Source organism: Schistocerca serialis, chromosome 7, assembly GCF_023864345.2.
Source record: "Schistocerca serialis cubense isolate TAMUIC-IGC-003099 chromosome 7, iqSchSeri2.2, whole genome shotgun sequence".
NCBI lineage: Eukaryota > Metazoa > Arthropoda > Insecta > Orthoptera > Acrididae > Schistocerca > Schistocerca serialis.
The window spans coordinates 567,819,642-567,846,964 of NC_064644.1; the positions used below are offsets into that span (position 1 = coordinate 567,819,642).

Here is a 27,323-nt window from a genome sequence, read left to right on the forward strand (position 1 = left end):
TAGCGCTCTGAAATACGTCCTTGAATTCTAAAGGATTCTCACATGTTAGAGGTATTATTTTGTGTTCAGAACGAGTCCCAACACACAATACGTAGGTCTGGCCTAAAAGTTCCCATTTTCGCGCTCGAAAATATAATGAAATGCAACAGTGCAGAAAATTTCTGAGTATTATGTTTCCAGAGTCCATCATGAGCTTACAATTCTTTTGTTAATGAGATATTCACTCTGCAGCGGAGTGTGCGCTGATATGAAACTTCCTGGCAGATTAAAACTCTGTGCCGGACCGGGTCTCGAACTCGGGATCTTTGCCTTTCGTGGTTAAGAGCTCTTCCAGCTAATCTACCCAAGTACGAAACACGATCCGTTGTCACAGCTTTAATTCCGCCAGTTACATAGTTCATTGAACCTCGGTGGAGTAGGCCTGTAGCTTAGGTGCCACTTCTGAGCTCCTTCAACGATCTTTTGTTATATTTAACTCGTTTTCGAGTGCATGAACACTATAGATACTTGAGAAATCTAAAATCGCTCTATGCATTAAATTGCACTTCAAATTGTAGTTCTGACTAGATAATCTAATTTACAGATATATAGACGCTAATGGCATTCCATATGCAATAGCTTCATCCGTAGTAAATCACTGCAATGTTGAGTCGACTTGCGAAGTGGGTTTTTAACTTACTTTCTCGACAATTTACCTTCATGAAGCATCTGAATTAATAAGTAAACTAAAAAGGAGGGTCCCTGACGTGGAAACTGTAGTTGAACGTCCTATCGAGGATGAGAGGTGTTACAGATGATAGAACCTCAGATTTGACAAGAATAGGGAAGGAAACGGACCACGTCCTTTCCATGGGAACCATTTTGACATTCACTTTCAAGCGATTTACTGTAACTGCCAAAATCAACTCTGGTTGGCCAGAAACAGTGTGAACCAATTCGTCCAGTGCCTTAACTTCAGGGCTACCACTCCGGTGGTCTGATATGGGAAGCATGACATTTTTTGTGGGCTGTCACGTTACATACGCATGTGTAACGCAATTTCATGTGTTTCGTAAATTGAGTTAAAATTTGCGGTCACACAGTCTTGTATTTTGAAACTGCGCTTCTGCATAAGGTTTCATTTCCCTACTGACAAAATTCAAATGGCTCTGAGCACTATGGGACTCAACTTCTAAGGTCATCAGTCGCCTGGAACTTGGAACTACTTAAACCTAACTAACCTAAGGACATCACACACATCCATGCCCGAGGCAGGATTCGAACCAGTGACGTAGCGGTCGCGCGGTTCCAGACTGTAGCGCCTATAACCGCTCGGCCACCTCGGCCGGCGACAAAATTCAAGGCCGAGCTTAAATTACCTATAGACAACGAATGTTGACACCGTACAGTGGAATTTACCAGTTAGTAACTGAGACAATAGCTCCGTTTCAAATATACTAACTGGAAAAATAAGTGAAGTACCCAGAAATGGAGGACGAAATGAAACAACACTTTATGGGTTGCGAGTGTGTGTGATTACAAAACTGAGTCAAATTTACAAAGAACTGGGCAGTACGAGCCCAGTCGACGCATGGCGCTGCATGCCCTCTAGCACGGATGCACGCACTGATTCGGTTGTGAAAGCTGTTGTATCCTGTCCTGAGGCAAGGCGGCGCACGGCTGTTGTAGCCGGGCCTCGATAGCCTCGATACTGGCTCACTAATAGAGTTGACATCCGTGCTGGTCCCACATGTTTCGTCAGGGACAGGTCTGGGTGTCTTGTCCGCCACTCGAGTACCTCAACGTCGCACGGGCAGTTCATGGGGACAGCTGCCACGTGTGGATGATCACAATCCTGTTAAAAAAGGGCGCCACGGTACTGTCGCATGAGAGATAACGTGTGACGGGGCAGGATGTCCGTGACGTGCTGTCGTGTCGTCAGAGTTGCCTCAAACACTTTCGGCCGTGACCTGAAATAATACGCGATGATGGATCAGGACATCGTGATGGCAGGAGCAGCTCAACTGTGCTACTCCAAAACACTGGAAGAATGTGACCTCTGCACTGGTTGCCGCCATGCTCTTTGATGATGGTCGTGTTGGTCATTTGGCACAACTATGTTTCGCCGCTGAAAGCGAAGCCGTTCATCAGCAGTCAGTGCTTCCCAGTCATGGCACCATTCCAAAGTCATGGCTCACAAAGGGAAGAGTGTTCTGCGATGTGGTTATTATGGAAAACTACATTATCTACGATGTTATTTCACTATCCACAGATTTTTTCGATGGAAGATTGCAATTTTTAAGGGCCATCGATAGCAGCTGAAACGAAAAATGCTATGGGTTTTGGAACAGAACACCATCTGCACAATATGTTAATGAGGTGAGACTGTGTAAACACCGCTGTGTTTTGGAAGAAGAAGCAAATTTTAACATGGCAACCAGAGAAATGTGTTCGTTTTACTCAAAATTCTCCACTCATGATACTTCCCTGAAAGTTACAAATGGTTAAAAAGCCAGGCGAAAATAAATCGCTGAATTTTTGGCGAAATTCGGTTTAGATACTAACCACAGATGATGTGACAGATATTTCTGAGAGCTCACCATGCAAATGTGGGCATGAAGGGACCCGGCATAATATTTACCAAGAGTGTAGAGCACCTGCCTGTAACCCCCACTACTACCACTCTCTCCATGAGTGCATCAGGCGGCCACAGTATTCTGTGTGCACTGTACCCCAGGGACTTCCTGCAACAATCTGTTACATCAGCAGTTTTGCTCGCCATATCGCAGCACATTGCTGCAAAGTCGACAACGGTTGCTGGAGAGCGTGAGAGTGCAATACTCGTTAACTACCTAGTCCTGTGTGCCGACAGCGCTATATCTCATGAGGTCGGATGTCCTGTCCGCATCAACATTACCTGCCTCGCCCTGTGAGAGAATGACCTCAGTATATTTCGTTGCACTTGCTGTATACTCATGCTTTGCTTCAATTCTTGTACAAATTGTCAAGCTTTGGCTGTAAGTTCTCATCACTGCACATATAACCTATTACTCTGCCGGCACGGTAGATCAGCGTGTTCGGTCAGGGTGTTAGCTGCCCTCTGTAATAAAAAAACTGAGTTAATTGATCAACAACGAACTTAAAACGGATGTCTTACGACGTCCGCCCTGAGCAGATGCAACGAACGAAACCGAACAAAATGAGATTAAAAAAAAAAAGTGGTCAGTGCAACAGAACGTCAATCCTAAGGGCCCGGGTTCGATTCCTGGTTGGGGTAGGGATTTTTTTCCGCTCAGGGACTGAGTGTTGTGTTGTCCTAATCATCATCATTTCATTCTCATCGACTCTCAAGTCGCCGAAGTGGCGTCAAATCGAAAGACTTGTACACGGCGAACGGTCTAGCCGACGGGGGGCCCTAGTCACACGACATTTACCCCAATACGAAACAAGAACTCGGCACGGTTAGAAGTAGCCAGATGCACTGAATCTGACTTATCAGTCTGTTTGGCCATGTTAGTATTTCATCCACCAAGCTAGGTTGTTTCCAGCCAGACAAGTGAAGTGACTACCAGACGCTATGTGACTGCATCAGTGGCTCAGTGTGCATGCACCCCAGTACCTCGCATCAAATATTAAGTACCTATCGCCTCGTTATAATCGAGACACAAGGGTTTACTTATCTAGTACCCTAAAGTAAAACAAAAATATTCACAAACTCTTGGTCTGCTGCTCCTGCTCGCCTATGGAACAAGCTACTTTGCGCCCCATTGCTTATAAGAAGCTGAGACACTTCCTTCTGTCATCCTAATCACTTTTGTGAAAAATGAATGGACAGACCAATTTCCTTCTGTCAAAAAGTTAGCAATTTTTCCAGACATTCTTGTCTCTCTTTTCATTTTTCACTTTTCCCCTATCTTCATTAATGGTACTGAATCATCTTTCTCCCTCTTCCACCACTTTTCTCTCCCCCAGAACTCATAGTTTAAAATTGCAATCATTTTGCGTTTTATTTGTTTTATCTTTGTTCTTTCTCCTGAAATAACGTAAACTGTGTCTTTATTGTGCACTATTTGTAAATGTTGCATTCGATATTAGATGTCTCTTATAAGTCGCTCATCGAAATGAATGTAATGCGAAATATGTAGAAACCCCAGTCAGATGTCAGTGGGGGTGACATGGTCCTAATCAAGCCGTGTTCAGTGAATAAATAAATACTCAACATGATGAGTGGCGTGACAAATTTAAGTGGTGCGTAGAACTGGAAACGATCGATTTCCTTTTCTCAACAATAAGATTACTCTGAAATGAAGTCCATGATATGTTTATTTTTAAGTAATTCCGTTGCTAATTATACAACGTGGCGCACGAAAAACCAGCCCCGAGCAATGGGCTGCTCATTGTCGCCTGCCAATTGTCCTCTATTGTTTCGAAGATAAATGTCATCAACAGGATGAGGCGACCTGTCGCACTTCACGCGAGTCGGTCTCACGAATTCATGAAATGTTCACAGAAGGAAGGACTCTCAGCAAAGGATTGTGGCCGCCGCTTCCGCCGGACCTAACTACTTGTATCTTTTATCTGTGGGGCAGTCTAAAGGAAAAAGTGTATGCAAATAACCAAGTAACGTTAGAAGAGTTTAACGACAACAGTCACAATGAAGTTTTGAGAACTGATCTGGAAGAGTTGCACAAAATGTATATTAATATGTCAGGGTGTGCGCAAAAGTGTACTGAAGCACGAGGTCATTTTCAGCACCTTATATACCGAAGCGCCAAAGAAACTGGTAAAGGGATGCGCATTCAAATACAGAGATACGAAAACAGGCAGAATACGGCGCTGCGGTCGGCAGCGCCTTTATAATACAACAAGTGCCTGGCGCAGTTGTTACGTCGGTTACTGCTGCCACAATAGCAGGTTATCAAGATTTAAGTGAGTTTGAATGTGGTGTTACAGTCGGCGCATGAGTGATGGGACACAGCATCTCCGATGAAGTGGGAATTTTCCCGTACGACCATCTCAGGAGTGTACTGTGAATATCAGGAGTCCGGTAAAACATCAAATCTCCAACATCGCTGCGGCCCGAAAAAGGTCGTGCAAGCATGGTTACAGATTTCAGTGCTGGGCCATCAACAAGTGTCAGCGTGCAAACCATTCAACGAAACATCATCAATATGGGCTTTCGGAACCGAAGTCCCAATCGCGTACCCTTGATGACTGCTCGACACAAAGTTTTACGCCTCGCCTGGGCCGTCAACACCGATGTTAGACTATTGATGACTGGAAACATGTGGCCTGGTCGGACGCCGGCCGCGGTGGTCTAGCGGTTCTGGCGCTGCAGTCCGGAACCGCGGGACTGCTACGGTCGCAGGTTCGAATCCTGCCTCGGGCATGGGTGTGTGTGATGTCCTTAGGTTAGTTAGGTTTAAGTAGTTCTAAGTTCTAGGGGACTTATGACCTAAGATGTTGAGTCCCATAGTGCTCAGAGCCTGGTCGGACGAGTCTCGTTTCGTGTTGTATCGAGCGGGGGGACTGTTCAAGCTGGTGGAGGCTCTGTAATTTTGTGAGGCGTGTGCAGTTGGAGGGACATGGGACCCCCCGATACGTCTAGATACGACTCTGACAGGTGACACGTGCGTAAGCATCCTGTCTAATCACCTGCATTCATTCTTGTCCATTGTGCTTTCCGACGGACTTGGGTAATTCCCGCAGGATAATACGACACCCTTGACGCCCAGAATTGCCACAGAGTGTGTAATGGTACTTGAATTACGCAACCATTACGGCACCTCAACTCAACCTCTCGATACCAGCAATATTCTACTGTGTTTCTGTAAAGTAGTTGACATATTTCTGAGACAACATTCAGATATGATTTCATTAATATAGAAATACTATGATACATCGATATGTTTATGTTGCAATGATATTATTCTTATGTGTATTCTTTCTTTTGTCACTATGATCTTTGACGTACTTCTAACTCTGATTTTCTGGGCGCGTAAGCGATTATTACTTAGTTGTTAGAGAGTCGGACCTTGAGAAAGTGAAGTCTTGGACGTCATCTTGAAAAGACGCATAACGTAGTCAGCTTATAAAATGTGAACTTTAACAGTGAGGAAGATGTTTTCAAGTATGTTTTGCATTGTGAAGTGATTTTTTGTTTGTTACGTGATATTGCAATAAAAACAATTAAAAGGAAGTGTAACCTAAATTCGGATTGCTGATTATTTTTTTTACATCACTATTGTGCAAACTTTGAAAGGTTTAATCTTCAAGAATGGTTTGTGAAGCGGATCTACAAAACTTTTGAATATAGCAGAATAAAACCTAGGCCTTTTTGCATCCGAGCTTGGAATCATCACCACCTAGATTTTCGACCATTGAGCCATGATTTTACAACGAGACCAGCGTGGGAAACACGAAAAGATGAGTGCCTAGCTTATTCATTATTACATGAAATGACTTTATTAACTGTGCTCTAATGACACCAGCCACATAGTAACTTTGTTGTTGCCCGAAAATGCAGTATTTAGCAGCGTGAGCAACACCACAATCATTATTAAATTTTGACCTTTGTTGTGGTAGGGTTGTTAGAAGTGGCTCCAGGAACACTCTTCTGAGTTTAAACACTTCCACTGACCACCAAAGTCCCCAGACATGAATATGATTGAGCATATCTGGGGTGCCTTGCAACGTGCTGTTCAGAAGAGATCTCCACCCCCTTAGTACTCTTACGGATTTATGGACAGCCTTGCAGGATTCATGGTGTCAGTTCCCTCCAGCTCTACTTCAGACATTATTCGAGCCCATGTCAAGTCGTGTTGCAGCACTTCTGCGTGCTCACGGCGGCCAAACACGATATTAAGCAGGTGTACCAATTTCTATGGCTCTTCAGTGTATAATGTAATGGACAAGATCAATCCCCTATATGTAGACTTCCGCATCAACTTATTTGTTATTTCTCTGTCATCTTATTATTACATGTTTATCTGTTTGTGTTGTATCTGCTCATGAAGGGCAACGATTCGTGCGTAATTGGCGAACAGTCTGCACTCAGAGTTGGCTTTTCGTGTGTAATCCTGTATTTTTGCAATATTCAGTACTAATTTGAAAACTATAAATGTCGAAAGTCGAAAACAAACTAGTGGAGGGGAGGGGACGAACGCCACAACTTCTCTGGTCGCGGGCTCCTCCGTTTGTAAAAGTGGTCCCAATAAAATTTATTTCCTGCAGAATAGATTTTTTTCTTGTGGGTAATGTTCGCCATCATGTTGTTTCCGTCGTCACGATATTGTTTACGTGCCCCGGCAGGAGTGAGCCACTGCGACGACCTGCTGTACCTGGTGCCGGCGCCCGCCATCTTCCCGGCGTTCCCCGACGACAGCCCCGACTGGGAGGTGGTGCACGCCCTCGTCACCCTGTGGACCAACTTCGCCAAATACGGGTAAGAGGCGCTGACGCCGTTGATAAATCACACGTTCGCGACTGTCGATTAGTATCTATAGTGTTAAGTATCCAAAGACAAAAATCTGATTTCCTTGATTCTCAGATGGCATTCCGTATATTTCCGGACTGTCATTTAGTGAATAATGTGCTAGCTTAACGACTAGCGGACAAGTTTTGTGACCAGGTTCGAGACTTCTCATCAGACAGAACTCAACAAAGGTGTTCTTAACCCTGCTCTCCGGTTATGGTCTACAAGCCCAAAAATGGTTATGAATTTTGTTTCTCGAAATTTAAATACCAAGATTACTTTATTAAATTCGATGATTTTGTTTGAAAATGAACGAGCAATACATGTATAAAAATGTTTTAAGATTTTTAAGTATTTTGGTAATAAACCATAACAATAACGTATGTAACATTCTGGTCATAATGATCCGACGCAAATGCCATTGCCCTTATGTCAAATAATTTTTAGTTTCTTGTTGTACCTTATGGTAATAACAATTATTATCATTCCAGCTTACTCTGAACAATCAACAAAGCCTCTGAGCTTACAGTAATGGACTTGTTTCTTATTTTTTCCAAGAAACTGTAGTGCTCTTCTCAGTTATTTGAATCTATATTTTTTCTATTCAATTCGAATCATGACGACTTGGCAAGTAGATCGCTGACTGATGTTCAGTTGAAAGAGTTATTAGATTCCCTGGACTGAAGATCCCGTCCGCAATGCAACTAAAAGCAAGTGTCCTAACAGTGGCAACAGTTCACAGCCTGTACTAAGGAGTGTACAGTCTTCTACTTCTAAAAATGGAAGTACAGAATGGCAGTTACACCCAGCAGAACAACGTACCTACCTATCAGCTTCGAATGCTGTGAAGAATAGTTACTAGGTACGTAACCAGCAGACTAAGTGACGTAAAAAGCACATTTGAACAGTGTTTTGTACAATGCTCGAAAATCAATATCTAATATTGAAGAGGAGTGAGATTATTGTCACCAATGAACAAACATTGCCGGCCGGTGTGGCATAGCGGATCTAGGCGCTTCAGCCTGGAACCGCGCGACCGCTACGGTCGCAGGTTCGAATCCTGCCTCGGGAATGGATGTGTGTGATGTCCTTAGGTTAGTTAGGTTTAAGTAGTTCTAAGTTCTAGGGCACTGATGACCTCAGATGTTAAGTCCCTTAGTGCTCAGAGCCATTTGAACCATTTTGAACAAACATTCATCATTCTGTTTTCATGCATACTTAAGATTCTTATTCATTTCGGGTGTATACTGATTACGTGAGGAAACTACAAAAAGTCTGTGGTATAAGGATACAGGCGAGCGCTGGGCGACTTCATTTGTTTGTTCAGTAGGGGAGCCAGACAAACGTTTGCCACCTTTCGACCTGTCGGCGAAGACAGAATCGTCGCGCACGCCCTTCAGTCTATCTCAAATTATTTTACAGAAACTGTTAAGTAAAAAAAATATTTTTGTTTTACTTGTAGCTTTACATGTAAGGTTCATTACTATATGCCCATCATTTCGTTAATAGTCATGGTAGTTGTGATATTTACCTGGAAGTAAGACATTGCACGAAGTTCGAGAAAGTTTGCAATGAAAAATTGGGGGCGCTATGATTTTTTGTGTGGTGCATATTACATAGTATATTGCAGAGTACGAAATTTAGCAAACATCGCGAATTTTTCTTTAGACTTGGGTGGAGGTCTCTAACTGTCACCAAACTTGAGAAAATTGATCTGATGTAGCGCGCCGCTCCAACGATAAAGCCAGAGTGAAATATCAACAGCATTCTTCATGTTTCATAAATGGTTTGAGATATCGAAATGAAATTTTGGCAAATGATAGCACACAAAGAGGAGAGTATTTTGTCGTATGCTTATTATGCAAAACTTCATTATCTACCGTGTTATTCCACTAACGACAGACTTTTCTGATGAAAGAATGTAATTTTTAAGGGCCATCGATAGTTGCTGAAACGAGAAATGCTATGAGTTTTGGTTCAAATAGCTCTGAGCACTATGGGACTCAACTTCTGAGGTCATTAGTCCCCTAGAACTTAGAACTACTTAAACCTAACTAACCTATGGACATCACAAACATCCATGCCCGAGGCAGGATTCGAACCTGCGACCGTAGCGGTCTTGCGGTTCCAGACTGCAGTGCCTTTAACCGCACGGCCACTTCGGACGGCATGAGTTTTGGAGCAACGTAATGTGCTTTTTCATAAGATGCTGACTTTACTTTTCCTCAGTTCCTTACTTAATAAACAACAGTTTCAGAATTCTCTCGCAATTGCGTCTGCACAACATATCAGGAGGTGAGACTGTGTAAACTCCTCTGTGTATTGACAAAAGAAGCAAATTTTAACATAGTAACAAGAGAAATGTGTAGGTTTTATTCGAAATTCCCCACTCGTGACATTTGTCTGAAAGTTACAAATAAATCGCTGCATTTTTGGCGGAATTCTTTTTAGACAGTAACCGAAGATAGTAGATTTTTCTGAACGGTCACCATGCAAGTGTGGTCGTGAAGGGGCTCCGTTCAATATTTACAAAAGCCGGCCGCGGTGGCCGAGCGGTTCTAGGCTCTTCAGCCCGGAACCGCGCGACTGCTACGGTCGCAGGTTCGAATCCTGCCTCGGGTATGGATGTGTGTGATGTCCTTAGGTTAGTTAGGTTTAAGTAGTTCTAAGTTCTAGGGGACTTATGACCTCAGATGTTAAGTCCCATAGTGCTCAGAGCCATTTGAACCATTTACAAAAAATAACTCACAATTTTTTAAGTCTAAAATTTTGAACAATTTCTCCTGAAAAGAAAATTAAGAATGTTGGGAACTATACGGAAAGATAAGCCAGAGTTAGCACAAAATATGACCAACAAGGAGGTTCATAATTCTTCATTCTACTTCATGAATGACCCTACTAATGTAAATGAGAATGTTTTATTAGTGCGCACACTCCACCATGATGATGAAATCAGTGTCGAGGCTAATAAGAATCCAGACATGATTCTGGATTGTAATTCAACGAAAGGGACTGTAGATACACATTATCAGCTAACAGGTATTTACACATGCAAAGGAAAACCAATAGTTGGTCCATGATAGTTTCCACAATACTCTTCATGTTTCTGCTCATAATGCATATGTTTCGTGGACTTAGATTGACTCTAATTGGAATGTAAGACAATTGATTAGAAGGAGAAGTGACTATTAGCGGAACATATTGCATCAAGGATGCATTTCCCAAGAACATAAGACTCTCTGAAAACGGTGAGGAATATCCAAAACCCAGAAGATTTGGCGAATCTGTCATTACTGACAACAAGAAAACCTTCCAAAAGTGTGCACTGCAAGTTCTGTTCAGCAAAAAATGACAATAAAACAAAAATATTGTGTGGAAAATGTAATATACATGTTTGCAAAATACACGTTACATACTTGTGTCCGAATTGCAGTGAGTAAAAACAAAAGTTACAAAACAAAGAGTAAAATTTTCAAAAATAATTGCCTGTATTGAAAACTGTTGTTTCATATTGAAGATTATATAGACATTCTTGTGGCTATTTGTGTCTAAATAGCAACCAGTAAAGTAACAAAAAAGTAACAAAACAGAAGTAACGTAATGCTTTCTAAAAAGAATATGGCAAGGGCCTTGCCGCAGTGGATGCACCGGTTCCTGTCAGTTCACTTAAGTTAAGCGCTGTCAGGCGTGACCGGCACTTGGATGGGTGACCATCCGTGCCGCCATGCGCTGTTGCCATTTTTCGGGGTGCACTCAGCCTCGTGATGGCAATTGAGGAGCTACTCGACCGAATAGTAGCGGCTCTGGTCAAAGAAAACCATCATAACAACCGGGAGAGCGGTGTGCTGACCACACACCCCTCCTATCTGCATCCTCGTCTGAGGATGACGCGGCGGTCTGATGGTCCCGATGGGCCACTTGTGGCCTGAAGACGGAGTGCTTTTCTAACAAGGAAACCTCTCCATCGCATCCCCCTCAGATTTAGTTATAAGTTAGCACAGTGGATAGGCCTTGAAAAACTGAACACAGATCAATCGAGAAAACAGGATGAAGTTGTGTGGAACTATGAAAAAAATAAGTAAAATATACAAACTGAGTAGTCCATGCGAAGATAGGCAACATCAAGGACAAGGAGAGTTAAGGAGCGCCGTGGTCCCGTGGTTAGCGAGAGCAGCTACGGAACGAGAGGTCCTAGGTTCAACTCTTCCCTCGAGTGAAAAGTTTAGTTTTTTTATTTTCAGTTTATGTGACGACCTCTTATGTTTTCATCACTTTTTTGGGAGTGATTATTACATCCACAAGAAAACCTAAATCGGGCAAGGTAGAAGAATCTCTTTACCCAATCGCCAATTGTACAAGTTAGGTGGGTCGACGACATATTCCTGTCACGTGAGGCACATGCCGTTACCAGTGTCGTATAGAATATATCAGACGTGTTTTCCTGTGGAGGAATCGGTTGACCTATGACCTTGCGATCAAATGTTTTCGGTTCCCATTGGAGAGGCACGTCCTTTCGTCTACTAATCGCACGGTTTTGCGGTGCGGTCGCAAAACACAGACACTAAACTTATTACAGTGAACAAAGACGTCAATGAACGAACGGACAGATCATAACTTTGCGAAAATAAAGAAAGTAAAATTTTCAGTCGAGAGAAGACTTGAACCAAGGTCCTCTCGTTCCGCAATTACTCACGCTAACCACGGGACCCAGCGCTCCTGAGCTGAGATTCTCCTCGATGTTGCCTATCTTGCGCATGAATTACTCAGTTTGTATATTTTGCTTATTTTTTTCATAGTTCCACACAACTTCATCCTGTTTTCTCGATTGATCTGTGTTCAGTTTTTCAAGGCCTATCCACTGTACCAACTTATAACTAAATCTGAGGGGGGTGCGATGGGGAGGTTCCCTTGTAAGAAGAATGGGTTACTGAAAACTGTCTGTTGTTTCAAATTTACCCTATATGAAAAATTTTAAAGTAATTTTCTGAATATTACTATTATTTTTATTTTCAGCAGCGTATTGGAATATAACAATGCCAACAACTATATAAAAATGTATGTTAGTAGAAATTTTTTGCTGTACTTTAACGTTGGGTCAATATGACAACTTATAGTAAAAGTGAACAGAACACTATGCTTAAACGAGCCGAAATCGACAGACGTAAAAGTGGTAACCCAACGGATTGTTATATGACCGTTGCTGTATACAACAGCAAACTTTCGATTATCCATTTGTGAGGAATCCGGCTTGCAGATTATCGATGTATAGTTCGGAAATATATGAAAAGAATAACAAAATTAATCTTATAATTAGAAAGAATGTTTTCGCTTAAAACACAAATTTCTTGTTGTGAAGAAATAGATGGCAAAAATGCCTGTGAATGATTGAATAGCAATTCCCATGAACCAGGATTTGAGGTGCTAAGTGACACGGATGTGGTGGGCAAAGTGTATTCAGTAAAGGAGCAGAGCGTATACGAGGTGATCGAGAAACCCGTAATCGGGCCCTAAAATACGTTAATAGTTATTAGTTCTCATCTTTTTCTTGTGCCATTGTCCCACATCGGCTCGGGGTCGGCACGGTTTGGAAGTGGCCGGGTGCCCTTCCTGTCGCCACCTTGTTACCCTACTTCCACCCCCACCCCCTGCCCTCCAAAACAGAATATGTGTAGCCTAACAGTCTGCACATAGTGTTCTTCATTGAAAGTGAACGAATGTTTTGTAAATGTTTGCGAATCGTGTAACTCAGGCTGGACTAAGGAAACTGAAGTGTTGCTAGAGGAGGCCGAAATGAACGCGTTTAATTACATGCAGACTGGCGTGAGGTCTGGAACAGGACAATGTCTTGAGAATTGCAATAAAGTACGAAGATCTTGGAATACTTAACTTTAATCCACAATTGTAGAACATCGGTCGTTACTGTACATGCTTCAATATATTAATTATCAAATGCTATGGCGCCTTGCTAGGTCGTAGCAAATGACGTAGCTGAAGGCTATGCTAACTATCGTCTCGGCAAATGAGAGCGTAATTGTCACTGATCCGTCTCTGGCAAAGTAGGCTGTACAACTGGGGCGAGTGCTAGGAAGGCTCTCCAGACCTGCCGTGTGGTGGCGCTCGGTCTGCTATCACTGACAGTGGCGACACGAGGGTCCGACGTATACTAACGGACCGCGACCGATTTAAAGGCTACCACCTAGCAAGTGTGGTGTCTGGCGGTGACACCACAGAAACCACTCCTCTAATCAGCTAGTGGGATGTAGGAAACCACCTAAAAATCAAGTCCAGGCTGGCCAGCACACCAGCCCTCGCCATTAATCCGCTGGGTGGGTTCGACCTGGTGCCGGCCCAACTCCTCGTGCTTTGACACGCACGGTTATCCGAGCGGGTATAATCCGTTATTAGAATAAACAGGAGAGAATGCGTATAACTAGACGGGTGTCTTGACTCTGTGGAAAATGAGAACTGTCGTCAGGAAAAACGTTAATAAAAAACTGATACAGAAGAGGAAAGTTAGGTATTTCCCGAAAGTAAACTAATAATTAGTGACACGAAAAATTAATTTTGTAAAGAAATATCCAGTTTCCGACGAGTAACGAGTAAGTAATGCAGAAGGTTCTCAAAAATGATATGTAGTGTATTTTGCTAAAGCAGTAAATAGTAATTTCCAGTAAAAACATGGGCAGTTAGGATTGTCCCTTGTGCTTTGGTTATTTGTGGAGTCTCGGATCTGAGTTAATCAGGATAGCTTGTTGTATATGTAAATGATGTAGTGGGTAACATCGGAAGCTGTGTTCGTTTGTTCGTGGGGGCTGACCCGCCTCAGAGAAGTTGCACCGTCAGAAGACGCGCGAAACTGAGGAAACGTGCAGAGGTTCGACGGCTGGTGCAGGGAATTCCAGTTGGCTGTGAACGTAAATAACTGTAATACATGGCGTATAAAGAGGCGAAGAGACCCATTCTGTCAGATTACGTACCGGAAACAATAGCCATCGTGAAATGTCCAGTCCTTGGTGATGCAATGTTGAACAAAAGCACAAAACTGTTTCTAGGGAAAGTAGGTGCCAGGCTGGAATTCACATTAAGGAAATTTAATTCACTCATGAAAGAAGAACACTCAATCGACCGGTTCGTGAGTCTTACTCGTCAGTCTAGGACCCATACTAGGTTGGACTAAAAGAAGAGAGAGGAGGTAGAAAGAAATAGCAATTGAATCTGAGATTGTGTAGACGAGTGTAATGTGCTGCGAATACATAGAAAGCAAGATCCCTTATCATTTATCCACAATATAGCAGGTCAGCAACTGGCAGCTGTTAATTCCATAATTTATCTGGGTGTAGGCATTAGGAGAGATATAAAATGCAATGATCATATAAAATTGATCGTCGGTAAAGCAGATGCCAGACCGAAATTCATTGGAAGAATTCTAAGGAAATGCAATCCGAAAACAAAGGAAGTAGGTTACAGTACGCTTGTTCGCCCACTGCTTGAATACTGCTCAGCAGTGTGGGATCCGTACCAGATAGGGTTGATAGAAGCGATAGAGAAGATCCAACAGAGAGCAGCGCGCTTCGTTACAGGATCATTTAGTAATCGCGAAAGCGTTACGGAAATGATAGATAAACTCCAGTGGAAGACTCTGCAGGAGAGACGCTCAGTAACTTGGTACGGGCTTTTGTTAAAGTTTCGAGAACATACCTTCACCGAGGAGTCAAGCAGTATATTGCTCCCTCCTACGTATATCTCGCGAAGAGACCATGAGGATAAAATCGGAGAGATTAGAGCCTACACAGAAGCATACCGACAATCCTTCTTTCCACGAACAATACGAGACTGGAATAGAAGGGAGAACCGATAGAGGTACTCAAGGTACCCTCCGCCACACACCGTCAGGTGGCTTGCGGAGTATGGATGTAGATGTAGAGGCAGATGTCTCTTTGCGGGTTCATTCTGTAAGATTCCACTGGCAGACGCTACAAGGGAGGTGTTTGGCATCGTCGAGGGGTTTATTGTTAAACTTCTGAAAGTATACGTGCCAAGAAGAACAGGGAAATATTTTACTTCCTCCTACACAGTCTTCCGAAATGATGAAACGAGATAATAAACTCATACGGGGTTTACAGACATTAGCTCTCCCAAAACATTCTCGGACGAAACAGAGGAGGAGGGGAGGGAAATGGTTCCACTGTACCCTCCGAAACACACCGCAAGGTGGCTTCCAGTGTATGGGTGTGCACGCACAAACCTAAAAATTCCGGGCTTTACACAGAGATGGCGCTAGCGTAAATGATGTATATTTGTTGAGTTTTTGCTCTAAACGTTTGAAGCAGTAAGAAATTGATGGTCATATTAAAAATTGACGGTACTTCTTTTGAAAATGATCCACATGAAGGGTCTCCCTAAACTAGACAGATGAAATCACGGATAGTTATTGCGTCCGCGGTTTTTCTCATTATTTACTAATATTCGAACTGGTGTCGTGTCATTAAAATATTCCCTGTTAACGAATAATCAGCCAAAGCGAACGCTCAGTTATTTACTCTGTGCAGTCGTTTAAATATTCTATCTCTAAATTGGGTATTAATACTGAGAATATTCTTCACACACTCCTCTGCTCGTACCAGCAACGCAATGACTCCACGTGACAATTCATTCCTTCTCTTTGTTAAGCATGCATGTGTTTAAAAGCACGTCTGCTAAAGCTCACTCCTTTGCAATAAACTAAATATTCTTTTGTTCGTCCCAAACTAATCTTGCACAGGTATGTCGTCAAACGATTAACAACTCTGCTTACTGATACAGTTTTTCGATACATACGCCTTTTCTAAAGCATTTGTTCCAGATAAATCCTGCCGTGTCTCGTACACGTATTATTTAGCACTTTGACTATACAGCGATTCTCTGAACATTGTTCGTACCTAATTCGGCCTCCGTACCCCAACTACTAATATTGTTCTCCCAGCACAGAACCCTCCTTCCGCTTAGATGGGAAAGTTACAACACATTTATCTGATATACCTTACCACCAGAAAATCAGTCTGGAATTCAGCGCCTCGAGTGACTTGAAGGACTAAAACCTGTGATTTGGAAACAGAAAATATTCCTAATTTACGTTAACGATTATTGCAAGCCTTTACTAAGTTTTTGGGTCATTAATATCAACTCAGCACAACACTTCAACCTCTCTGTTTGTTGGTTTTGGGATATGGTGGGTGTGACAGCTTGGTTTGTACATGTTCAACGATCTTACCTTTATTTAGTGATACCTTTCTCGCCTTATTGCTAGCTGCGTAGAAGTTTCCGTAATCGTCAATGCGCTTTCCAACAATGTTTCTCGACAATTTGAAATCCAATATGCAAAGAATAACAGCTGTTACTTCGATTTATCTGCTGTGCACAAAACCTTCTCCAGATAACAATTGTCAATGACCTGAAAAACAAGAAACAGTCCGGTAGGATCACAAATCATCCTTTAGAAAGTTTCTTGTATGTGCTCAGAGAACGAAATTTTATAAATTTTAGCTACGCATGTATTTCACAAAACAGTCCTAATGCACGAAAGCATGCCGACATAACAGTTCTACAATAAGCAGTTCTCACATTTGTAGCCAGAAGTAATTATCTTTCATTTGTGTTATAGGAAGTTGCACAAAACTTAGAATTGTCAGCAGCACTGAGTTTTGAAAATTCTGCTAAAATACACAATTCATTAACAAGGCTGTTATTTTCTTCCACTGACAACTCTCACTTCAACTGTCCTCTGGCTTCTGCATCATCTCAGATATTAGACATAACAAATTTCTTTGGGCGTAGCTCATTAACATCTTAACAAGGAAATCTTACATGTTTTTTCATTTTTTTTTTGTTTTTAAAAATGCAATTGACGTAAGTATTACAAGCAGGAACATTACATTAATTCCAATACAGGGGCATAATATAATATTGCGACATCGGCTATTAAAGATGTATCGTGAAATTGTTTAATACCGTAGACAGGAAAAAGAAAATGTTTGTGCAAAATGAATGCATCATTTGATGAATGCTTTGTAGTGGTGAAAGCGAGGTTCCTAGCAATGTGTGAACTTAAATTGTAGCGATTTTGTGCACTGATTCGCTACTGGCGATAAGACGAGAGTCCGCCATTACCGCCGTAAACGTACTTAAAACGAAGCAGTAAGCGAATGCTAATTTTGTTATAACAATAAGGCGACAACGATTTCATAAGATTTGGAAATCACTAAGTGCTGCTCCTATTCTTGGTTATTTCACTCGTATAACATGAGTATTTGCACGCAGTGACTTATGCTGCTGCGAAGCATGTACACCGCTTCTATCTGCAGTACTTGTTTTAGTGTGTTGTACATTTAACGCAAGAATGTACCTCTTAATGAGGTGATTATGAGAACATCTTGAATTTTTAAGTTCAGTCAATAAGTATAAGAAGTATTGAAAACTAGATTTTTGTTGCTCCTAGAAGCCGTTAGATAGCAACCTGCAACGGCTAAGGCTGGTCGTGCACCGGGATAGTCGTCTAGAAGCATTGACAGGTTGCTCAGGCAGGCTCGGGTCAGTAGGATTTCAAAATCGGGACTCGGATTATACGTTTTTATTAATTAAATTGTTTAAATTGGCATATCGAAAATCAGTTGGTTTGAACACAGATATCACAGAAATATTCTTAATTTTATTTTCCACACCAGCGCATAACTCACAAATCCAACCTTTACGTTTCATACACGGAATCATGTCTTCTTCTTCATCTTTCTCACACAGTTGACAAAACCAATTCACTCTCTCCTTTATAATTTTTTTTTATTCTTGTTAAAGTTTCCATCTGTTTGTCTCTTTTTCACAAGTTGTGCAGAGGTTTCTTCTTCTTATTTGCGTTTTGTTTGCTTCTGTCTCCTTCCTATAAGGACTTGAACTGGTTTAGGTCGTTTCGCATTTAGCTTGATTACTGTTATTATATACGGGTAGAAGATAAAGTCCATGGAGAAGAAATAAAAACTTTGAGGTTCGCCGATGACATTGTAATTCTGTCAGAGACAGCAAAGGCTTGGAAGTGCAGTTGAACGGAATGGACAGTATCTTGAAAGGAGGATATAAGATGAACATCAACAAAAGCAAAACTAGGATAATGGAATGTAGTCAAATTAAGTCGGGTGATGCTGAGGGAATTAGATTAGGAAATGAGACAAAGTAGTAAAGGAGTTTTGCTATTTGGGGAGCAAAATAACTGATGATAGTCGAAGTAGAGAAGATATAAAATGTAGACTGGCAATGGCAAGGAAAGCGTTTCTGAAGAAGAGAAATTTGTCAACATCGAGTATAGATTTAAATGTCAGAAAGTCGTTTCTGAAAGTATTTGTATGGAGTGTAGCCATGTATGGAAGTGAAACATGGACGATAAATAGGTTGGACAAGAAGAGAATAGAAGCTTTCGAAATGTGGTGCTACAGAAGAATGCTGAAGATTAGATGGGTAGATCACATAACTAATGAGGTGGTATTGGATAGAATTGGGGAGGAGCTTGTGGCACAACTTGACAAGAAGAAGGGACCGGTTGGTAGGACATGTTCTGAGGCATCAGGGGATCACAAATTTAGCATTGGAGAGCAGCGTGGAGGGTAAAAATCGTAGAGGGAGACCAAGAGATGAATACACTAAGCAGATTCAGAAGGATGTAGGTTTCAGTAGGACTGGGAGATGAAGAAGCTTGCACAGGATAGAGTAGCATGGAGAGCTGCATCAAATCAGTCTCAGGACTGAAGACCACTACAACAACAGAAGATAAAGCGCTCACGAAGATGACTCTTCATTGCAGCTGTTTTTTAGTGTTTTAAACAACGATCTGCCCAGTGGCTGTAGATAATGAGTCATGTGAGCAGGAAATAATGGCACAATTACATCATGATCAGGATCCAGCTGAATTGCCCCTACATTTTTGATGTGTTTACTATGCCCATCCAGTAAAAGCAAGGCTTGTCTCACGTATCTTAAACAACAAGTGAAATGATTTTGGTACGGTTGGCTGTCGCAGTGATTCCGTAATTCTGAGGGAATGCCGCCTACTCCAGGAACCTTATTTCTACTTAGATCTTTGAGAGCTCTACCAGATTCTTCTCGCAGTACCATATCTCCCATCTCACCTTAATTTACTTCTTCTTACCTTTCTATAACGTCATCATCAAACTTATTTCCATTGTTAGCTCTTCTATAAATTCCTCCTTTGCTTAGTACTGGCTTGTCATTTCAGCTTTATACACTACTGGCCATTAAAATTGCTACACCACGAAGAAGACGTGCTACAGACGCGAAATTTAACCGACTGGAAGAAGATGCTGTGATATGCAAATGATTACCTTTTCAGGGCATTCACACAAGGCTGGCGCCGGTGGCGACACCTACAACGTGCTGACATGAGGAACGTTTCCAACCGATTTCTCATACACAAACAGCAGTTGACCGGCGTTGCCTGGTGAAACGTTGTTGTGATGCCTCGTGTAAGCAGGAGAAATGCGTACCATCACGTTGCCGACTTTGATAAAGGTCGGATTGTATGCCTATGTATTGAGGTCTATCGTATCGCGACAATGCTGCTCGCTTTGGCCGAGATCCAATGACCGTTAGCAGAATGTGGAGTCGGTGGGTTCAGGAGGGTAATACGATACGCCGTGTTGGATGCCAACGGCCTCTTATCACTAGCAATCGGGATGACAGGCATCTTATCCGTATGACTGTAACGGATCGTGCAGCCACGTCTCGATTCCTGAGTCAACAGATGGGGACGTTAGCACGACAACAACCATCTGCACGAACAGTTCGACGACGTTTGCAGTAGCATGGACTATCAACTCGGAGACCATGGCAGCGGTTACCTTTGACGTTGCATCACAGACAGGAGCGCCTGCGATGGTGTACTCAACGACGAACCTGGATGCACGAATGGCAAAACGTCATTTTTTCGGATGAATCCAGGTTCTGTTTACAGTACCATGATGGTCGCATCCGTGTTTGGCGACATCGCGGTGAACGCACATTGGAAGCGTGTATTCGTCATCGCCATACTGACGTATCACCCGGCGTGATGGTATGTGGTGCGATTGGTTACATATCTCGGTCACCTCTTGTTCGCATTGACGGCACTTTTGAACAGTGGACGTTACATGTCAGATGTGTTACGACCCGTGGCTCTACCCTTCATTCGATCCCTGCGAAACCCCACATTTCAGCAGGATAATGCACGACCGCATATCGCAGGTCCTGTACGGGCCTTTCTGGATGCAGAAAATGTTCGACTGCTGCCCTGGCCAGCACATTTTCCAGATCTCTCGCCAACTGAAAACGTCTGGTCAATGGTGGCCGAGCAACTGGCTTGTCACAATACGCCAGTCAGTACTGTTGATGAACTGTGGTATCGTGTTGAAGCTGCATGGGCAGCTGTACCTGTACGCGCCATCCAAGATCTGTTCGATTCAATGCCCAGGCGTATCAAGGCCGTTATCACGGCCAGAGGTGGATGTTCTGGGTATTGATTTCTCAGGATCTATGCTTCAAAGTTGCGTGAAAATGTTATCACATGTCAGTTCTAGTATAATATATTTGACCAATGAATACCCGTTTATCATCTGCATTTCTTCTTGGTGTAGCAGTTTTAATGGCCACTAGTGTCCTTCCAAGCAGTTGTTTCTCTTCTCTCCGAAGGCCAGTTTAATAACTTTTTTAGTGGCGGCATGTATTTTTCCATTTGTCATGCGTGCTTCTGCAGCCTTGCAGCCATTCCTCGCTAGTGATTCTGCCCTATCTGTCGACCTCATGTTCTAGATATCTGCATTGTGTTATCCAACGATTTCTACAGAGTCCTGTCCTTTTACCTGACCTTACATTTCGTGGAGCTCCAGTACAGTGGAAACCTCTCTTCCAGGCAACCCACTGCGCCGGTGTCGTGGAGACGTTGCCGCAGGTCGCAGGACGGCTGCGCCAGCACTGTGGACGAGGCGTGGTGGCCCAGCACCACGGAGACCACCTCCTTGCCCTACCTGCAGATAGCCGCGGCCACCGGCTCCGGTCGCACTGCGGAAGACGGTACGTCACCCACTGAGGACCCGCCCGAGTCCGGCTGCGGCAGCTTATCTCAGTTTAGGAGCTCATGACGTCATTCTTATGCCGTCAGAAAATCCATACGTCAGAAGTACAGCGTCTTTTTACCAAATTATCATTCATGCAATGTCAAACGACGCTGAAGGCTAGTTTTCAGCGTGATTCAGTGAATCACGAAAGAATCTAACGATGCTCACGGGGTGCATGCAAATCATGGACACGGTGAGGCAAAAGTCTGAATAGATCCCTACAGAAGTTGAACTGTGAGAGGAATCATAATGGCGTCAGGTAGAGGGTGTCTGTAGGTAGTAGCGCAACTTATAGGAGCTATGATGACAGTGGCGGTCATCTCTCAATCCTCCATCTTGGATTTGGGTTACGTGCTACAGGAGGGAAGGGGGTCACAAGGCACATCATTTTGAACTTCCTCTTTCTCAGGAATACAAATGTGAAATCTGTTTTAAGATATCTTTATTTGTGCAGGAGTTATGACCGCTGAAGTTTACGTCACTTGTCAGAGTCAGCATTACAACGTACGCTCAATATGACCTCCATTACGCTGAACACACTGTCGGAGTCTTTCTGCCAGTCTTCCCGCACATGTCGCAGGATCTGTGCGTCAACAGAGGGACATGCCCCCTCAATACGCCGACAAAGATGGGCCACGTTATTGATTTTTACCTCATGCACAGCAGATGTCAAATGCCCCACAAGTAAAAATCAAGAAGTGTAAGATCAGGGGACTAACCAGTGACTTCCAAACGCTCCATCCAGAACTGACTTCAGTAGCATAGTGGGGAGATGCACCGTGTTGTTGGACGAAGGTTGGGAAATCACCCTGCGAATTCATCAGTGTTGGAAGCACATAATCACGGAGCATGGCCCGCAGCTCGTGGTCGTGCGGTAGCGTTCTCGCTTCCCACGCCCGGGTTCCCGGGTTCGATTCCCGGCGGGGTCAGGGATTTTCTCTGCCTCGTGATGGCTGGGTGTTGTGTGATGTCTTTAGGTTAGTTAGGTTTAAGTAGTTCTACGTTCTAGGGGACTGATGACCATAGATGTTGAGTCCCATAGTGCTCAGAGCCATTTGAACCATTTGAACCACGGAGCGTGTGATGATATCTATTTGTTTTCAAAGTTCCATCAATAAACTCCGGCCCACGATTCTTGTGTCCCAAATCCCGCACCAAACCATTACTTTTTCACCGACAGCACCTTTACAGGGATCGACCCACGAGGTGTTTGCATCTGACGACTAATGACGATTCTGTTTGTTTACTTCTCTTTGCACATAAAATTACCTTCATCACTGAACACCAGCTACGTACAAGGTCTGCACTCCTGTTAACCTGATCTAGAGCCTGTTCTGCAAACTGCACACTCTGGTCATAGCCATCCTCCGAGAGACGATATTGTTGTAACTTGCATGGGTACCATTGGTGTGTGTGCAACACACGGAGGATTTAACACTGACTGACACCGTATATTGCTTGTAACCGGCACGTACCGCGATGTGGACTTTTCAGGAACGACGCCACAACTGCTGCTTCAGTCTCCTCATTGGTGGCTGTTCTTGGACGTACACTGCGTGGCTTGCCCACCACAGAACCTGTTGCACGAAATTCGCCTAATAACTTGGGTGCTGTCGTATGTGAAAAGTAATTTCTCTTAGGATCCCGCGCACTGAAGTCAGCAGCAGTTACTTTGGTACTTCGTCCACCACTCATTAACACAACTTCAGTGCATTCTGCAGTGTAAGTGCCTTTGTGGATCACCTGCAATAATAAACGAAATTTATCACCTCCTTGCAATTTCAAACTTTAACAGGTCATAACTCCTACAGAAATAAGCATATCTTACAATAGGTTTCACATGTGTATTCTTGAGAGAGAGGAAACTGAAAACGATGTGCCATATGATCCCCTTCCATTTGAAACAAGTAACCCAAATCCAAGAGAGTGGATTTCGAGATAGCTACTGCTGCCTCCATCGTTCCTATAAGTTTCTGCCCCTCACCCCTCTCCCGCCACAATTAGACACACCATACCACACGCCATCATGATTCCTCACGCCGTTTGGCTCTGATAGGGGTGTATCCAGACTTTTGTCTCACCCTGTTTTAGATGAATGAACAGAGTTGATACGAAGACAGAATGGCTAAAAACATACTAAACTGAAAATCATTGTAAAAATGTAGAAATAAAAGTTGAACACAGTGCACTTGATATGCATATCGTATGGTCGCATTTGATTTATCTGCTACTACGCAAATGTGGTCAGTTGTGAACGTAACTTCGCACACGTACATACCGTGGGGTGGGGGAAGGATTTTGGGGTGAGGGGAGGTAAGTAAGTGATTAAAGTTCAAATTCTCTTGGCAAGTAAACAGCCATCAGAGTACATTAGTGTTGTTCATCTTCAGCGTTGCTGCCGTGACTGTGTATCAGAGTCGCGTTCAGTGTCAGATGTGGAGTGATGACTGTGAGAGACACAACGATGCCACTTACGCTTACGTTTGCGGAACAGCGTAATCAGCACCTGAGGCAGTTTGAAAGGGGTCTTATTCTGGGTGTCCATTTGGCCAGCTGATCGAATCGTGCCATACGTAGAGTTGTAGGGCATTTGATTGTGACAGTGCCCCGGTGTTGGACTGCACGGGAATGTGACGGCCGACATACTCGTCGTCAAGTTTCCAGTCGAGCACGTCTGACAACTGCAAGGGACGATCGCCATTTTGCGCACCGAGCACAGCGTAACCCTCCACATCCGCGGATGCCGTCTGAGAGCCAGTAATCGACTCCCTGCCGTGTTCTGTGTCAGATACTATCGAAGGGAGTGCTGGCAAAGCAGAGTTACCAAACACAGCCTTCCGAAATGCCTCCACAAAAGAAGACGGAGTAAATATTCCAGAATTCGAATCAAGAACAGCTACCAACATGAGTAACGTAGAAGTAAATATCCTCGGAGTAGTGAAGCTACTTAAATCACTTAATAAAAGCAAGTCTTCTGGTCCAGACTGTATACCAGTTAGGTTCCTTTCAGAGTATGCTGATGCATTAGCTTCATACTTAACAACCATATACAAGCGTTCGCTGGACGAAAGATCCGTACCCAAAGATTGGAAAGTTCCACATGCCACATTAATATTCAAGAAAGGTACTAGGAGCAATCCACTAAATTACAGGCCCATATTATTAACGTCGATATGGAATAGGCTTTTTGGAACATATATTGTGTTCGAATATTATGAATTACCTCGAAGAAAACCGTCTATTGACACACAGTCAACATGGATTTAGAAAACATCGTTCTTGTGAAACACCATTAGCTCTTTATTCGCATGAAGTGTTGAGTGCTATTGACAAGGGATTTCAGATTGATTCCGTATTTCTGGATTTGCGGAAGGCTTCTGACACTGTACCACACAAATGGCTTGTACTGAAACTGGTTGCTTATGGAATATCGTCTCAGTTATGTGATTGGATTTGTGATTTCCTGTCAGAGAAGTCACAGTTCGTAGTAACTGACGGAAAGCCATCGAGTAAAACAGAAGTAATTTCTGGTGCTCCCAAAGGTCGTGTTAGAGGCCCTTTGCTGTTCCTTATGTATAGAAACGATTTGGGAGACAATCTGAGCAGCCGTCTTAGGTTGTTTGCGCATGACACTGTCGTTTATCGCCTAGTAAAATCATCATAAGATCAAATCAAATTGCAAAACGACTTAGAAAATATGTGGATGGTGCGAAAATTGGCAGTTGACCCTAAATAACGAAAAGTGTGAGGTCATCCATATGAGTGCTAAAAGTAATCCGTTAAACTTCAGTTACACGATAAATCTGTCAAATCTAAATGCCTTAAATTCAATTGAATACCTAGGAATTAGAATTGCGAACAACTTAAATTGGAAGGAACACACAAAAAATGTAGTGGAAGCTAACGAAAGACTGCGTTTTATTGGCAGGACACTTACGAAATGTAACAGATCTACTGAGGAGACTGCCTATACTGCGCTTGACTGTCCTCTTTTAGAATACTGCTGTGCTGTGTGGGGTCCTTACCAGTTAGCATTGACGGAATACACCGAAAAAGTTCAAAGGACGACAGCATGTTTCGTATTATCGCGAAATATGGGAAAAAGTGTCACTGAAATACTGCAGGATTTGGGCTGGACATCTTTTAAAACAAAGGCGTTTTTCGTTGCAACGGAAGCTTCTCACGAAATTCCAATCACAAACCTTCTCCTACAAATGCGAAAATATTTTGTTGACGCCGACCCACATAGGGAGAAACGATCACCACGATAAAATAAGGGAAATCAGACCTCGCTATACTAGATTGGAATAATAGAGAATTGTGAAGGTGGTTCGATGAACCCTCTGCCAGGCACTTAAACGTGATTTGCATAGTATCTATGTAGATGTAGACCCCGCACTGTCGGTTGGGGACCAGCAGCAGTTGAACTAGGAAACTCGCTCCCCCGCGTAGGCTGGCTCTGGAAAGTCTTCCGTTTAGCTTCTTTGAAGTTGTGACAAGTTCCGTTTGCTGTGCAGGAGTGCTGAAGTTCTGCATGCGGGACAACTTGCTGCCGGAGCGGATGGCCTTCTGGGACTCGCTGCCTCTGCAGGAGAACGCGCTGAGGGGCGCCTAGCCGGCTGCCCCAGCTGCCTCAACCCTGATACAGTATTCTCTCCTCTCGCGGCACAGTACTTAACTGCCGTGCTGTGAAACTGCATTTAAGGACTACACTTTGTGCGTCTTGTTTCTCTGTGATGTAATTTCACCTCCATCAATGGACTGGTCCACAATTCGTGTTCATTTATCATAATCATTCTATTTTGTTACACTCGTATTGATTCTACAAGTAAGAATGTAATTCAATAAAATAAAAATATTTGCACAAAAATAAAGAACCTTCTTTAAGACAAACCCTCAACTGTCCTCTACTGCAGATGGCAGTACCTCATAGTGCTTTTCAACTACATTACAAATTTTGCGGTGAACTATGAGATAACAATAACTGGATAACCAAACTGTACCATCACTTGTAGTTTACTTGGAATACTTGTCAAACAATGTTGGTTCAAAACTTTTATAAAAATCTATCTTTACATTATTTTTAGGAGAATAGTGCAGGATTAGTTTGAATCTAAACGTACTCTGCCTTCGCGAGAAGGAAGTGTATCTCACTCTGCAAGTGAATAATAAAGTCACGTTAGTATCAGTAGCCTACATGAGACAGTAAAAAAGCTTCAGATACGCGTGTTGAAATATTTCAGAGAAATGCCCCTCAGGCAAAGTACCTCAGAAGGGCCAGTGGTACCGACCGACCGCCGTGTCATCCACAGCCGGTAGGTGTCACAGGATGCGGACACGGAGGGGCACTCGGTCAGCACACCGCTCTCCCACCCGTTGTCAGTTTTTGTGACCGGAGCCCCTACTTCTCAGTAGAGTAGCTCCTCGATTGGCCTCACGAGGACCGAGTGCACCCCGTTCGCCAACAGCACTCGGCGGACTCGGCAGGTGACCCGTTCGCCTGCTAGCCGAGCACGACAGTGCTTAACTTTTGTGATGTGACGGGAACAGGTGGTACCACTGCTGCGAGGCTGTTTGCCCCAGTTCCAAAAAGGCTGCCATTATTACAAATTAATACAGGGTATTCCTTGACTTCAAAGACAAATCCTTAGGATCGACAGGTCACATCTAGTAAATCATTTTTTAATAAGAAAAATATTCTTTTCTACCCATTTTTATGGCCTATTCACATACTTCTGACA

The 27,323-nt window shown here is 43.2% G+C and overlaps 1 protein-coding gene across 2 annotated transcripts in view; it reads left to right on the forward strand.

Moving 5' to 3' along the window:
• LOC126412432 (juvenile hormone esterase-like) overlaps window positions 1-26,450 on the forward strand; it is a 160,899-nt gene extending 134,449 nt beyond the window's left edge. For both annotated transcript variants that reach the window (XM_050082027.1, XM_050082026.1), the window contains exons 10-12: window positions 7,291-7,423; window positions 21,378-21,538; window positions 26,100-26,450. In XM_050082027.1, coding sequence (XP_049937984.1) covers window positions 7,291-7,423; window positions 21,378-21,538; window positions 26,100-26,197 — 392 coding nt within the window. In that variant the 3' untranslated portion in view covers window positions 26,198-26,450. The remainder of the gene's footprint in view (window positions 1-7,290; window positions 7,424-21,377; window positions 21,539-26,099) is intronic.
• The last annotated feature ends 873 nt before the right edge of the window (window positions 26,451-27,323 follow it).